This window comes from Carassius carassius, chromosome 31, assembly GCF_963082965.1.
Source record: "Carassius carassius chromosome 31, fCarCar2.1, whole genome shotgun sequence".
In the NCBI taxonomy this organism is placed as follows: Eukaryota; Metazoa; Chordata; class Actinopteri; order Cypriniformes; family Cyprinidae; genus Carassius; species Carassius carassius.
The window spans coordinates 873,561-891,428 of NC_081785.1; the positions used below are offsets into that span (position 1 = coordinate 873,561).

A 17,868-nucleotide genomic window follows, 5' to 3' on the forward strand; every position below is an offset into this window, starting at 1 on the left:
AGGATTAATTGTTTTTAAATCTCTATTCCAATACACACACAAATATATTATATACTGTATGTTATATCTCTGTGTTACTGTGCATTATTGTAAATTATTGGCCTTAAGAGTTTGGGTGGTTAGACTCAGACTGCAATGATGAATGAACTTGGAACTTGACATGAACACGGAAATCTTGGACTCAATAATTTTTCATACAGATAAATCCACGTCATGTGTAACATGACTCAACTGGCTAAGGACTAGGACTCATCTCGGACTCTACAAGGTGGATTTAGACACAATACTACAGTCCTTTAAAAAAAACTTTCTTTGATTAAACAACGGACACTATCTTTATTTTTTATACTTTCTACATGAGAAATTGACATGATTATATTTGGAAATATATCCATTTTCATTATTTCTATAATATATTTCTGTAAATTGATGGGTTGCAATCCCCAGCCATCACTGACACGTTTTTGTGTGCGTGACACACTTCAGTGAACACAGGAGGACAGCAGACTGCAGGAGAATATACAAAGACACCCAGGATGTCACTAACACAGGACAAGAAACACGTCTCCTCTAATATTCACTCGGCCACGAGGTCATTCTCAACTCAACTCACATTTACTAACTGTGAAATAAAAACATGCAGAAATGACATTGATGAAAAACCGAACAATGCAAATGTAAATTTGTGCATTTTCCTAACACGTGGAAGGTATTATGATGCAATGCAATTGATATTTTTTTCAATATAGTTTCCCCGTTTTATGACTATCTAATATTTATGATAATTTCAAGTGTGTGCCAAGGCTATCTGAATAATGAAAGCATCTCTCACTCAGCTGGTTCATCTATGAAAATCCTCGTATGGTGGCGGGAGCTTTACCAGCACCATGGCAACAGAGGATGGAGGTGGTCTATGATGGGGAGCTGGGCTAAAGCAATTTGAAGACAGGCACCAGGCACCCTTGAAATCAGCTTGCAGAAGACGTCGCCAGCGAGCTCAGACACCTGCTCCTGCACGCGCTGAAAATCCATTGAGATTACATGATCAAATATCTGTAAGTTCAGCAAAGCAAACCACACTCTGTTGACTCTCCATCCACTGAAAACTCACAAACCTGCTACTATATTCAATAATGGAGCCAGTTGTTAGTGACTGTCATGATTTGCTCGACTCTCAGTGGTGACAATCTGGCCTGCAGTGCTGCTAAATATAGAAACTCATGTATTGATTCAAATACATGCTTGGTTTGCATAACAATACAATATGCTATGATACTACTACTGGCCAGAGGCGTCTGTTCTGGAATTATTTTATGGACATGAAAAACTGTCAGGTTTACTTTCATTGCTTTCATTGACTGGCATGTAGATTGTTTTATATATATATATATATATATTAATATATATATATATATATATAAACCCGGGTGAAACCTGTCCAGCATGATTCCAAGAAAAGATAAGAAATTATACTTTGTATATAAAAAAGTCCCATTTAACGGCCATTAAAGTTGTATTATATTATATTTATTATATTATAATATTAGATTACATACACATACACATACACATACACATACACATACACACACACATACACAAAACTAATACAGTTTTAACAAAATGAATAAAATGAAAAATTACAAATATTCAAAATATTTATAAAATCTATTATAGTATCTCAATAATACAAAAACAAAACAAACGAACACTACCATGCATTTTTTTTACTTTACTTATATTTGTTATTCTGCTTTTGTATTTTTTCACATTTATATATATATATATATATATATTTATATATATACAGTACAGACCAAAAGTTTGGAAACATTACTATTTTTTATGTTTTTGAAAGAAGTTTCTTCTGCTCGTCAAGCCTGCATTTATTTGATCAAAAATACAGAAAAAACTGTAATATTGTGAAATATTATTACAACTTAAAATAATAGTTTTCTATTTGAATATACTTTAAAAAAATAATTTATTCCTGTGATGCAAAGCTGAATTTTTCAGCATCATTACATTTACTTTTACATTTACATTTAATCATTTAGCAGACGCTTTTATCCAAAGCGACTTACAAATGAGAACAATAGAAGCAGTCAGGTCAACAAGAGAACAACAACAACAGTATACAAGTGCTATGACAAGTCTCAGTTAGTCTAGTATAGAACGCATAGCCAGGGTTTTTTTTTTTTTTTAATAAATGGAAAGACAAGAAAAGGAAAAGTGAGTTGGTTATGTGCTGTCGAAAAAGATAAGTCTTTAGATCTTTCTTGAAAATGAATAAAGAATTTCAGATTGGGAGGTCATTTCACCAGCTGGGCACAGTCCAGGAAAAGGTCAGTGAGAGTGATTTTGAACTTCTTTGGGATGGCACCACAAGGCGTCGTTCACTTGCAGAACGCAAACTTCTGGAGGGCACATAAGATTTAACCAGTGAGTTTAGGTTTGTTGGTGCCGTGCCAGTGGTCATCTTGTAGGCTACACTGGTAGCCAGTGTAACCTGATGAGGAGAGGAGTAACGTGAGCTTTTTTTGGCTCATTGAAGACAACCCTCGCTGCTGCATTCTGGATCTACTGCAGAGGCTTGACAGTACATGCAGGAAGGCCCGCCAGGAGAGCATTACAATAGTCCAGTCTGGAGAGAACAAGAGCTTGGACAAGAAGTTGGGTTGCTTGCTCTGACAGGAAGGGTCTAATCTTCCTAATGTTGTATAAGGCAAACAGGACCGGGTCGTTGTAGCAATGTGGTCTGTGAAGCTTAACTGATGATCCATCACAACTCCTAGGTTTCTGGCTGTCCTAGAAGGAGTAATGGTTGACGAACCCAGCTGTATAGAGAAGTTGTGATGAAGCAATGGGTGAGCTGGAATCACCAGGAGTTCTGTCTTTGTAAGGTTAAGCTGAAGGTGATGGTCATTCATCCAGCTAGAAATGTCACTCAGACAGCCTGAAATGCGAGCAGCTACCGTCGGGTCATCTGGTTGGAATGAGAAGTAGAGTTGGGTGTCATCAGCGTAGCAGTGATAAGAAAAGCCATGATTCTGAATGACAGATCCTAATGACGTCATGTAGATGGAGAAGAGAAGTGGTCCAAGTACTGAGCCTTGAGGAACCCCAGTAGCAAGGTGTTGTGACTAAGAAACATCACCCCTCCAAGACACACTGAAGGATCTGTCAGAGAGGTAGGACTTGACCCACAGAAGTGCAGTTCCAGAGATGCCCATCTTTCTGAGGGTGGGCAGGAGAATCTGGTGATTAACAGTATCAAAAGCAGCAGACAGGTCCAGTAAGATGAGTACTGAGGATTTTGAAGCTGCTCTTGCTAGTCGCAGGGCTTCAGTAACCGAGAACAGAGCAGTCTCAGTTGAGTGGCCACTTTTGAAGCCAGATTGGTTGCTGTCCAGGAGGTTGTTCTGTACAAGAAACATAGAAAGCTGGTTGAACACAGCTCGCTCAAGTGTCTTTGCGATGAATGGAAGAAGGGATACCGGTCTGTAGTTTTCAAGAAGCGCTGGATTTAGAGATGGTTTCTTGAGCAGTGGGCTTACCTGAGCCTGCTTGAATGCTGAGGGAAATGTTCCAGAGTGAGGAGAGGAGTTGATAATGTGAGTAAGTGAAGGTATGACTGAAGAAGAGATCGCTTGAAGGAGGTGAGTGGGGATCGAATCAAGTGGACAAGTAGTAGGATGATTGGACAGGAGAAGTTTGGAAACGTCCATCTCTGAGAGTGGGGAGAAGGAGGAGAAAGAGTGTGCATCAGTCATTGTGAAGTTGTCCTCAGTCTGCGGTGTGGAGAATTGGTCACTGATGGATCTTGTCTTATTTATGAAGAAAACTGCAAAGTTGTCCGCTGTAAGAGTCGATGGAGGAGGTGGTGGCGGCGGATTAAGAAGAGAAGAGAAAGTCTTGAAGAGTGTCCGAGCGTCACAACAGTTGTTAATTTTGTTGTGGTAGTAAAATGTTTTAGCCGTGAAGACATTTGCAGAGAAGGAAGAGAGGAGAGACTGATACACACTGAGGTCTGTGGAGTTTCTTGATTTCTGCCATTTCCTCTCTGCAGCCCTGAGTTTAGAGCGATGTTCACAAAGAACCTCGGACAGCCAGGGGGCAGGTGGTACGTGCTGGTCTCGACAACAGTGGGCAAAAGTTGTCCAAGCAAGATGTTAAAGTGGAGCAAAGAGTGTCCGTAGCGCTGTTCGTGTCCAGAGCAGAAAACTGAGAGAGTGCAGGAAGTGAGGATGAAACCACAGAAGATAGGCGAGATGGAGAGAGTGAACGTAGGTTCCGTCGAAAGGTGACCTGCGTTGGAGTGTGAGGAACTTCAGGAGTAAGTGCTAGGTTAGCAGTAATGAGGATATGGTCTGAGGTGTGCAGTGGAGCAACTGAAGAGTTGTACACAGAGCAACAGCGCGTGTAGATGAGGTCCAGTTGGTTACTCCAGCCTTCAGTGTCACATGTAACATCCAGTCTATCACATGATCATTTAGAAATCATTCTAATATTCTGATTTATTATGAGTGTTGGAAACAGTTCTGCTGTCTAATATATTTGATGAATAAAAGGTTAAAAAGAACTGCATTTATTCAAAATAAAAAAAAAGTCTAATAATATATATTCTAATAATATATTTTCTTTACTATCACTTTTTATCAATTTAACACATCCTTGCTGAATAAAAGTATTGATTTCATTTAAAAAAAAAAGAAAGAAAAAAAAATTACTGACCCCAAATTACTGACCAGTAGTGTATATTGTTATTACAAAATATTTATATTTTAAAAACATAGCATCTTTTTTTTTTTACTTTTTATTCATCAAAGTATCCTAAAAAAGTATCACGTTCTGAAAAAATATTAAGCAGCAGAACTGTTTCCAACTTTGATAATGAATCATCATATTAGAATGATTTCTAAAGGATCATGTGATAATGATCCTAAAAATTCAGCTTTGCATCACAGAAATAAAGGATAATTTAAAGTATAATAAATTGAGCAGAAGATGATCAGACGAAACTTCTTTCAAAAACATTAAAAATAGTAATGTTTCCAAACTTTTGGTCTGTACTGCATATATATATATATATATATATATATATATATATATATATATATATATATATATATATATATATATATATATATATATAATGCTTAATCATCAATAAATAAATAAATAAATATAAAAAATGAGGTAAGAAATTATATTTTGCCCATATATAAGCCCATTTTAAGACCACTAGTATTTTATTTCATCATGATATTATTTTCAGTTGTGTGACAATTAAGCACATTTTACATCCAAACTTTTCATATGTATATATACACATAACCCTTTTTCCATTATATTTTGAGGTAAAATGTGATTTGGAAATATGTTTGTTTTAGCCAATATCAATATCTATGTATTTCAAGTGTCCTGTGAGCTTTTCACAATTAGCAACATTTAATTAAATACCATCTAGAATCTGAAGACTGCGTCACTCAGATGAATATCATTCTGATGTTACTCACTGCTGCTTTCACAAACTGACATGAGTAATGACATGCTGAAGTTTGCTGCAATACACTTGCACTCGACTGAATCATAATGGATTCTCTTATATAAAAGGGCAAGAGGAGAGCAGAGGGTGTTATATACTGCCAAATCCACATTCAACTCATATGACCTCACTTCCTGCTGAGTTCACACTCATGTCCAGGTCACATTTAAAGGTACAATTTGTAAGATATTTGCAGTAAAATATCCAAAAACCACTAGGCTAGTGTTATATATTTTGTCCAGCTGATTACTAACAATATCTCTAATGTTTTCAACTACTTGTAAATCATGGGAAAATTCCCATTCTAAACACAGGGCAGTGCAGTCGCCTGTCAATGACATTAGTTCCCCTTTGTTAAAGCCTTTACTGACGTAGAAACCACATGACAACAGTGTCGTGGACAAATGCGGAAGTAGTGTCTTAGCGTCCAGCAAACCACTAGCTTGCTTCAAGCAGTTCCTTATTTACTTCTTGCACGTTTTATGGTGGATTGTGTTACTTATTAATGGAACATAATTACTGTTTACCGTCTGCCGCTGGTTCTGTCAACAAGGACAGCTCCCATAAATGTAAGCGTACGGGCCAAACGACCCAAGAAGCATTTGGGACAAGAGGAGAGAAAGAACGAAGATCAATATCGGTGTTGTATTTTCTAGATGAAGAAAACTTCGTGAAAAACTTCAACTAGAAAGAGATGCCGATCTCACTTGTGTTTTACTCGACAGGTGAGTTGTTTTGCATTGACTCTGTATGTAATCTATTCGCGCAAATCGTTGCACTCGCATTTGCTATGTATGCCCAATTATTGTGTTTGAATGTACACAAGTGTATATATTTGCTGAACAAGTGGTAATCGTTTTCATATCGTCTGATTGCTGGCCGTCAGCTGTTGGGTAGAAGACAACAAATCCCATCATTCCACGCTCCTTCTTAGCATCATCAAACCACACGATTGTTATTGTTTTGATAGTGTGCCCTCTAGTGGCAGGTCCTACAACCTGTACCTTTAAACTTGAATAAAAGTAAAATAAATGTCTAAATGAATAAGAAAAATAAATACATTTATACATTTGAAAATAACAAATACATTTTAAAAAAACAATAATTACCTTAGACAAACAAATAAATAAATTAATTAATTAATTAAACAAATAAAAAAAACATTACATTAGAAGATTAGATACAGTAGACAGACAGAAAGATAGACAGATCTTAAACCATTAAAATAATTGTTCAATAAAACAAAATAAAAATATTGATCTGATAGTTGCCAGGCAAAATTTCTCATAGAAAAGAAACACAACAAAATTATTAAAACATTACCTAAAATAGGAAATGACCCTAACCCTAATGGAAAAAATAAAAAATAAAAACAGATTCAAAATATGACTAAAATATTTAACATTATTTCAATGATAATAAAATAACACTGCTCACAACTTCAACTTCAAAATTTTATTTACGTTTAATTCAGTATGTAACTTGCCATAATTTTGCAAATATTTCTGAAATTTACTAGCAATATTTGTTTTTCCTCGCCCAAAAAAAAAAGATTTAAACAATATTTAAGACCAGTAACATGCATTAAGAAGTGGACAGGGGCAGTTTGATTTCATGTATAATTCTGTCTGAAAATATATAAAAGACATTTTAGGTTCATCAAAAGAGGTGAATTAATATAAAATAAAATGAACAAGTGCAAAGTATTTTTCAACATTCTTTTACTCCAATTCATTTTCACGGCAAGTGAGCACTTCATTTTCTGATTTCATCAGCTCAGTGGCCTTAATTTTCTATAATAAGAAATGACTGTGCTTTCTGACACAGAATGGCAGAATGAACTGATGTTATCTTACCAAACGTGCTTGTGATTCTTGTGATTCATGTCATTGTCTGGCATCCTGTACTGCAATGCTGTGTGCTTTTAATATAATGTGACATCCTGTTCTCTTCACCCACACTTAACTCCATCAGATCATTTCAACACAATTACTATTGAGCACCATCTATTAGATGGTGTTTATCAGCTCAGCAGCTCCAGGTATCTCAGTTAAGATCAACACTGAACAGTATGGCTTTATTTTTATGTTAAGATTGTTAATGGAAATGCAAAAAAGTGAAGGACAGACTCTGGAACACTTAAAATGAAAAATCATCTATACTTGGATGAAAATCACTCATTTAAAGGGGGACATTTCTCTGAGCCAGGCTCTGAGGCGATGTGAGCATTTGGCTGTCGGTGCTCCATCTGGACATAAAGACTCAACCTCATTCCCTCCGGACAGACTTTGGAAAGTGACTCCACACAAGATAAAACAAACTGTTTGGTTCTGATGAGATGTATATTTATAATGTATTGTTTTAATGATCAGGACACTCAAGCTTAAGGATGACGTGTGTGATTTTTAATGTTAAAATTATTTCAATGTCATTGGCAGGTTAGTCTAGACCTCAGGAAAACCCAAGGACCAATGTTGTTACCGTTAACAAAAACTAAAACTGTTAAAAACGGTAGGTTAATTGAAATAAATTAAATGTTAAATTAAATAAAATGGAATATTAAAAATGTATTAGAGAAATATTTATTTGCAATTAGTTGCAACAACAAAATTTCTAATGTTTATTTCGTTTAAATACTAAATGAAGAAATAAAAATAAAAAATAAAACCTAAATAGACATATTTAATAAAAACAAAAAAAACACAACAAAATTACTAAAACTTTTTATTGAAAATAAAATAAAAAAATATATTAATAAAAATGAAATTTAATGTTAATTTATATGAATTAAATAAAATTGAATATATAACATTTTACAGAGACATATGAAAAAACAAGAGCTCGACCGATATATCGTTTAGCCGATATGTAGCCGATATATCAGAATCTGCGAATGTGCCGCAGATATGCCGCCGATATGAATTTTCTTTTACAAAACATATAACGCAGATTAAATGCATCTGAATGGTGAAATTACTTAGTTTTTCAGTGCGCTGAAGTTACTTAGTTACTTAGTTTTAGAAACAGTGCGCTCCATTGTTTGTTACTGGTGACCCAGGTCACTGTTGTACAGATGCACGGATGAGCTCAAACTTCAACCGAGTACACTGCTTCAAATTATCTGCCCACCACCCACCCTCACCTATTTGATTGCCACATTACAATGATTCTAATTCTTAGTTTTGCCTGACGATATGATGAATGGATGGCTCATTTTTAACAGCAGACTCAGCGATGTTAGAGACAGGCATCTGCGGCGCATTAAAGCCTGTGTTACAGCCACCGGAGCTGATCGTGGACACTCAGTCAATGCAGGTGTTTAGCTGGTGTAGAGGCCCAGAACTCATGCTTATCACATCGGTCTATTGTATTTTGTCATACCGCACCACACTAGGTGCAGTAAACTGATGCCTCGTTCTATTTATGACATGTTGACACAAAGTTTAAGTTATTTTCAGTGGTCGCTCCATCGCATCTGTTGTAGCGCAGACACTCTGTCAGCATATTTGGTCTGTGAATAGGCTATTAAACTGCAAAAAAAAAAATATTTAAATACGAATGTACTGCATGTTCACTTGATTACCAGAAAAATACACAACACAAAGTTTGTGATTTATGTTTATTTGTAATTAATTATTATTGTTTATTCATTTTATTCCTGCATGAACCTGCCCCTGATCCTTGCTTGCCCTTCACAGTTACCTTGTTTAATTTATTAATTCAAGTTATATAAATTTTGTTCTATTTCTGTTAAGTTATTTATAATAAGTGAAGTAAAGTTTACTGTTAAGTGCACTTATGTCAGACTCATTTTGAATAATAAAGTGTATTGTTAAATTGTTAAATACCCTGCCTCTACTACATAGGCCTATGTTTGGAACATTATTATAAGTGTTGATCACCACATTTGAGTTATCATTGTAAAAAAATGGTTATGTATGTATATATATTCTGTTTATGTAAGCTATATACTGTACTGTATTCTATATATAGTACCAGTCAAAAGTTTGGACACATGACACATGGGAAGTGGGTCCAAACTTTTGACTGTACTGTACTATAATATAGCCTACACAAAGAATATTGGCCGATATATCGGTATCAATATTTTTTTTTGCTCCCTAATATCAGTGGCAGCATTGGCCCCCAAAAAACCCATATCGGTCGGGCTCTATTTTATTTCAATTAGATGTAATATATATATATAATAAAAATGTGATTTAAAAAAAAAAATAATAATATATATATATATATATATATATATATATATATATATATTTTTTTTTTAAATCACATTTTTATTTACTTTAAGTACTAAATGAAGAAATTAAAAATGAAATTAAAAATAAAAACTAAAAGGATTTATTTAATGACAATCCAAACAACAAACACAATTATTAAAATTTTAACTAAAATGAAAATTAAAAGTATTTAAATAAAAACTAAACACTAGTGAATACTAAGGTGGCATGTTGATAATACTACAATAACACTGCCATGCATGGTTCAGAAAAAAAAAAATTAACTTAATTTTTAGTTGCTTTGCATTGATTTTTATCGTAAAAAGTGCTATACAAATAAACTTGAATTGAAACTTGAATTGGATGGTTCAGCAAAAATTGCACACAAATCTAAGAAGCACTTGTGAAAAAACAAAAACCAAATAATCACAAGCTTCAATAAAACTGCATTCTGGTTTGAGAAATTGTACCTTATTCTGATCCGTCCAGTACAGGAAGTATCCCTGAGGATCGACTCGTAATGTCACTGGAGTCACTGTAGAAGAATCCTGAGCAGAAAAAAAATGATATATTTAAGTATAAACACACAGCAGAAATAATATAAAAATGGCTATGGACAACATATTCACAATATGCTTTAAAACTTGTTTTATTTCTACTTGTTGCAAAGGCAATATTTTTTTCATTTCCGTTTAGTTCAACTTGAAGTACTAAAGTAAATAAATGGGAAACACTTGCTGTTGTTAGATAACAATTTTGGACAATATCTAAATCCAAGATGTCATTATTTTTGGTCTGTACCGCCATGCATTTTAAATGCATATATCTGCTGAAAGTTTCCTTTTACACTAGCATACAGAGCAGGGTTATTATAATTATAATGAACTAAAATCATTAAACAAACAAACAAATAAATAAATAAATAAATAAATGTTAATAGAAATCAAATAAATATATAAAATAAATATATTAAATAAAATATTTCTCATTTTCATCAAGTTTTATTTTATTTATTGTATATAGACTAATAAAATGGCAAAAACTCACAACAAAGTTACTTAAAATAACAAAAAAAATTAAAACGATTCAAAATATTAAGCTAATAGTATATACTAAAATAACAGTGGCTTAGAGCAAACAGATGGAATAAAATAAATAAGTTACATTTGAATATCATATATGGCAGAACATAATCCATAAAATTCAATAATAATAATAATAATAATAATTATTATTATTATTTAGAACAAACTTACTTGCAATAAAAATCATATATATATATATATATATATATATTTATTTATTTATTTATTTATTTATTTATTTATTATTATTTATTTTTTCATTTTCATTTAGTTTAGGTTGAAGTACTAAACTGGCTAAATAAAAAAAACTAATAAATACAAATTTATATATATATAAAACAAATGTATACAAATGACAAAAACACAACAAAATAACTAAAAATAAAATTCTAAACATTAACCAAAGCTAATAGTATATACTAAAATAGCAGTGGCTAAAGGTCTGATTTTGATATCATATGGTCTGTGCAGTGAACTGCAGCAGTTATTTTAAGCGCTCAGAATAAAAAGCACAGCAGAATCAAAGTCTTCTGTAAACCGACGTCATGTTTCAGAGGGAGGTAAAGACTAATCTTGCCTTGCACAAGAAAAACACTTGGGATTTCTGTGGCAATCCACTTGAAAACATGTTTCTCGATACGGTCTCGGGACGAACCGAAATTTGGGGTTTGACTCAGACGTTGCATAAGCGTTCTATATTTGTGTGATTCACGCTGGCTGCAATAATTTCCCACTGGTGGAAGTCACAACATTTAAGTCACAGAACATTTGAAAAGACTAGGGATCTGCTGAGGGAAGCCGCCGACGTCCTCTCTACAGAGATCTGTAATTGATTGTGTTATTTCAGCTCTTGCGTGGGTCTGCCCACATTCTAACTGCACATCCAACTTGTGTCTTCGCTAATGTAAGACAGACAAGAAAGAAGAGGAATTTAAAGCATGAAAGTTGCCATAGCAACAGGCCAACATTTCTCATTTTATTTGCAGAGAAAAGCTTTTAAACGTCAACAGTTTCAGCATAAGCTCATGTAAAGCTGCCCGGCATTATTGTGCTGATGGCAGGCAGACTCCTCAAAAATACTCACACCTACTGCATTTCCTTAGTGATAACAGCTTCTAAAAGAGCACGAATACATTGAAAAGATGGGGTTCTGTCTCCTTTTAAACTTGAAAATGTTCAAACCAATATGCAAAATGAAACAATATTTCAGATTCTTGGACATATCATTCAATTAGAGGCACAGACACTGGTTTCTTCTTCCTTATAACATCTCAAATCATTCTGGAGAACATGATCATCAGGTTTTGTTCAACTGCAGTACATTTTAAAATCCATGTTAATTGTGTGAATTATTCTTAGGATGTTGTTAATTTGTAACGAAAATGTGTTTAAATTAGAAAAAAAGGTAGAGCATGCTAGATAAATGGTATCTAAAAATGTGTGATAAACAATGTTTTAAATGAGGAAATAATGCTGGAAATGGTATCTGACTTAAGTGTACTACCTAAAACATTTTTTAATCAGAATTCATAGCAGAAGTTTCTAAAATGAATGTACTGTATTTAGCTTTAGAGCATTACATAATAGACAAAAGTACTGTTATTACCAACATCAACAAATGTTTTATTCTGGATAATGTGCATTAAAAAAGTGTTTAAATTAAACAAAATGCTAGATTATTATTTATTTATTTTTTATGTAAAAAAAGGGTATCAGACTAAATTTACACTAAAATAATGAACCAGCGTTTTCAACATTTTTTTATAAAAAAAAAAAGTTTGTTTTTGTCAAATGAATGATTTTTTTTTTTTTTTTGGACATGAATGTAGCCTATATGAAAAGCCATTCTTTATTATTTTTAGAGCATTACATAACAGACCAAAATACTGTTGCTACCAACATCCACAAATGTTTTACTACAGAACAGAATCTGAAAATCTCTTATTAGCTGAATCACATTTGATTTTTGATTAATGATGTAACCAAATATTCAAGATCTGTGTAAACTAAAAGTAAAAAGAACAAGAATTGGACATTAAAACCCATGTTGTTCAACAACTAAATGTATTATTACAGAGAATATGATCAATATTCTATGAAACGCCTCGCTTCTTAAAATCTCTGGTAGCTTTTTGGAAAAGAATAGAAGCAGTTTCTAAAATGAATGATTAAAAATTACCATGAATGGCCTTTATATAGCCTTAGAACATTACAAAACAGACAAAAGGTCTGATGTTAAAAACAATAACAAATGCTTTACTTGGATCATTTACAAAACCACCTCAAAATCTCTTAATATTTAAAGTGCCCCTTTTATTTTTTCATTTTTACGGTTCCTATTTAGTTTTGGGAGTCTCCTACAATTGGATTTCATGCATTCAAGGTCAGATTTTGTGTGTGTGTGTGTGTGTGTGTGTGTGTGTGTGTGTGTGTGTGTGTGTGTGTGTGTGTTTTATAATACATTTAATATCACATGATTTTCCAGCAATTTTCAAATTATTCATTTAAAGCAGTTCTAAGATTTAATGTCTCTCTCTAAAAACTTAAAAATAAAATTTTTGGATAGAATAGCAGATGTGTCTTAAATTAATGTAATGCTATTATTTCAAGCTTTAGAGCATTAAAAGTACTAAAGTTAATCAACAAATGTTTAATGTGTAAAAACCTCCTCGGTTTCAAAACCTCATACTGAATTACAGTTGATTTTTAAATAATGGTGTAATGAAATATTCAATACCTGCATGAACTAAATGCTAAATTCCATTAAAACCCATGTTGATCAACAGCTAAATGTAATTACAAAGTTGTAAATAAAAACAAAGATCACTGGAGTATGTTTCAGTCAGCCTCATGTCAATTTTACATTTACTTCCATGCGTTTCTTTATAATTCATTGTAAAACTGTTAATTGTAAATTGTTTCTATATCCGTTTTTTTTTTCAGTGTAAGGAGAATGTACTAAATATTCAACAGAACCCCTCATTTCTTAACATCTGATACAAAATAAAGCATCTGCAATAGGAGAAACAAGAAAAAATGTGTATGCTTTTAAATACAGAAAATATTAGATATTTATCTTATAGAATCTTATCTTTAAATTGCTTCATCTGTAGCTGCAGTGAGAAAACTCTTTCATCCAACAGGTGAATGTGTGTGAGATCCTCAGCACTCAATCAATGCTCATGCAGCACGCGCGATATAATGCGACACACCACTGCACGCTTGTTTTTAAAGGTTTAGGTTTCACATTACGACCCATAGTGTAGTGAGGAATCACATGAGAGCTTGTTGCATTAGTGCAGTCAGGTTTCTAGTGACAGGTTGGTGAAGTGATACATTATACTGCACACAAGTAGCCTGATGTCATTCTCTTGAGGCTCTGCAGACTCTGACACTCGCTCCAGATGGAGTCTGTGATGGACTTGAGAACTCCCAAACCTTCTCTAACCTCAGGAAAGATCAATGGGGAGCTGATTGAGAGGGTCTGCGCCGTTTGCTGGGTTGATGTTGGGCGATCAAACAAACCGCATTCACCGCCGAGGCATCATATGCACTCATTCTCTGACTTGAAGACGTCAAACACCCCCCCACACACACACACACACACACACACACAGACTGATACTGGTGACTTACCTCATCCCATTTCATAAATCTGCTGCCTCGCTTCAGACTCTCGGACACGCGCACCCGCTTGAGCTGAAGCGCATGAACGCCAGGTTGAGCTCCAGCCATTCAAGCTTCAACATTTACAGCCAAAGCAGCGGGGAAAAAACAAGAGTCTCTCTTTTTCTTTTCCGGGAAGAAGCAAAAGCGGAGCGCGGAACAGTTGTTGTGAATGGAAACGCTTTACGCGCACGGATGGTCATTTAGAAGCGCTTAGCGCGCGGACGCGTTAAACGCATGCTTTCTGATTGGACTGAACGATCTGTGATTGAGAACGAAAGAAGTGATCGAAGACGCGGAGCAAATGAGCAGCAGATAGAAAGAGCGATCATAAATGATGGAGAGAGAGAGAGAGAGAGAGAGAGAGAGAGAGAGAGAGAGAGAGAGAGAGAGAGAGAGAGAGAGAGAGAGAGAGGGAGAGAGAGTCCTCCGCACATTGACTCATGTGCGCACTGAGATTCAGCGCCTCCTAGTGCGCATCGCATCCCTCCCCTGCAGGAGCAACCGGCACAATTAAACATTTCATAACACCTCTGCAAAGAGAATGCATGCAGGACACTCGTGGGGATTTTTGAACATCAGAATCATCATTTCATCTTTTACAATAGTTACAAATAAATCAAGGTTTAAAAGCTAAAATATGTTGCAGTAGGAAATTAAATGAAAAATTAATTAAATTAAGTTTATATATATACACACACACACACACTCTCTCTCTCTCTCTCTCTCACACACACACACACACACACACACACACAATTAAGCATTTTTTCATTGTGGCAATTTTTCATGACAATAAGAAATTTTCCCTTTTAGTAACCTATTATAATGCATGTTAATTAAAATGTTTAAAAAAATATTATAAATGAAAAATAAATAAAATGACAAATTGCTCAGTTTAAATACACAATAATACAGTCGTAAATAATAATAATAATAAAAAATAAATACATATATAGATAAAGAAAAGCCTATTTTTTTCATTAAGATTTCTTTTTATTGTGTCCATTTTTTTTTCATGACATTTAAGTGTTATTCTCTTTTAGTAAAATATTGTGATGTGACTAAAATATGTGTGACTAAAATAAATCAAACTTTAAATCCACCATAATATTATGCTGCAGTAGGAAAATAAAATAATATATATTTTATAAATACTTAAAGAAAGAAAAAAGCCTATTTTTATTGTGATTAAATTTTTTTTTTTTGCACTGTGCCAATTTATCATGACAGTTACAGTTTTTTACAGACGCTAGGACACATTTCTCAATACTTAGGTCACTTTTGCAAAACTCTTCACACAGTGAGCACAACAGAAGTCTATTTGGGCTAAATTGAGGATCGATTATCATTGCTTTAGCACAAAATGCATTCAACGACTACATCTCTCAAATTTCATGAATTCTTCTCTCACTCAGACACAACAACGGCCAAAACTCTTTGTACGTACAAGTCAATTTGCACATGCTTACATACTGTTTTCAAAACTGTTAAACTTATGTTCAAAACAATAACATAATACAAAACTGAATAAGACAGCAATTTGTTACATTTCTACAGTAATATCTGAATGAAATATATTTTAAATCTTAAAATTAAATGCAATTAGTAGATTTGCATTACTATTGTATCTGTATCAGTGGATGGTGTGTATACAATTTCTTCTATTTTGGAATTAATCCTATAATTGCAAAAAAATAAAAAATAAATAAACTACATAAAATATTGACGAATAACATATATTGCAGTGAATTATAAACAGAGATGTGTCCTTGTTTTACACAAGAAAACACTGTATAATTCTACATGTTGTTAGTGTTTTTTAGGTCATTCTTTTGTGGATGACAAACTGTGTCTGTCGGCTGTCAACCTTTGCTAGTGTTCTGGAAGAATGAGTTGATTTGAGACCTGAATAAAGTGTTTTGGTAGTTGTAGTGCATTTTGAATGTGAAATGAACTGCTTTGCCAAGCTGAAAGTTGGTTAGGAGAACTGTGTGAAGAGTTTTGCAAAAGTGGCCTAAGTATTGAGAAATGTGTCCTAGTGTCTGTAAAAAACTGTAAGTGTCTGTTACCTTTTATTAACCACTTGAGCTGTTATTTAGATTTTTTGAGAATTAGGCATATGCAATATTGGACCCACCGGTGGGTCCCCAGAGTTGATGTGGTTAACTCATTGTAATGTGGCTAAAATGTGGGGGGAAAACAGCAAAAAACTTTGTTAAATTACAAATAAATTAAATTACAAATGAAATTTTAAATAAACAATTACAATATGCTGCAGAAGGAAATTAAAAGAAAATATATTTTATAAATACATTTATAAAGAATGAAAAAAAACTTATTTATTAGCATTCAGTTTTTTTTTTGCAAAATTAAAAAAAAAATAACTTTTAAAAATAAGTATGTATACATCATGGTAGTATTTGTTTAAATAAATTACACTGACAATATCATTGCCATTACTGTGATTGAAATCTAGAGCAATAACATATCTATTTGTAATCTATAATGTAATCATAATACAGCTCAAATCTAGAATATGATTCATGCGTGATGCACAAACAGACATCGGAACATTAAAATACACAGAAGGAAAGCTGAAACTGTGTAAACGGCACAGAAAGAAGCACACTGAACAAACTGGACAAAATAATCCCTGATAAAATCTGCTTCCAGTATTGACCAATTCAGGCAGAAGGTGATCATTAAAACACTAATGCACTAATATTGACTGACAAAGACAGCACTGGCATTTATCATTTCAGAGTCTTCTTTTTCTCTCCCACATCTGTGAATCTAAATCCTATACAGTTCAGCCCTGAATGCAATCATGCATCTCATATATTACAGTTTTTCTGAATTGCTAAAACACTAAATCCCATTGTAAAAACTAAACTGGCAACTGCCAAAACTCTTTCATCAAATCAATCACACTGTTGTCAAAATATTTAACACTATTCATCTGTTTAGGACACAATTTGCGAATCTGAATCGCCCATTTACCAAAACTCTAAACACATTCTCAAACACAGAACACAACTTTGCAGTGTCATACACTTGTACCCCGAAATGTGCACACAGGCTACAGAAGTTAAACACAACTAACACACTGTTCTCATCATTTACACACTACCACTCAAAATTGAAAACACATGTGTCCAATCAGTGCACACAATTAGAAAACAGTATTTAAGCCTAGTCAAATGCAAATGGCATGAGTTGATCCAACAATGGAGCAGAACAGAGGAAGAGGTGGAAGAGGTGGAAGAGGTGGAGGAAGAGAAAGAGGAAGAGAAAGAGGAAGAGGAAGAGGAGTCTGTGTCAGAGG

The 17,868-nt window shown here is 33.8% G+C and overlaps 1 protein-coding gene across 1 annotated transcript in view; it reads right to left on the reverse strand.

Annotated features, from left to right (window-relative positions):
• LOC132111255 (1-phosphatidylinositol 4,5-bisphosphate phosphodiesterase beta-1-like) overlaps positions 1-14,849 on the reverse strand; it is an 84,984-nt gene extending 70,135 nt beyond the window's left edge. The window contains exons 1-2 of the mRNA XM_059518400.1: positions 14,511-14,849; positions 10,260-10,337 (exon numbers count right to left, since the gene is read on the reverse strand). Coding sequence (XP_059374383.1) covers positions 10,260-10,337; positions 14,511-14,609 — 177 coding nt within the window. The 5' untranslated portion in view covers positions 14,610-14,849. The remainder of the gene's footprint in view (positions 1-10,259; positions 10,338-14,510) is intronic.
• Between the last annotated feature and the right edge of the window lie 3,019 nt (positions 14,850-17,868).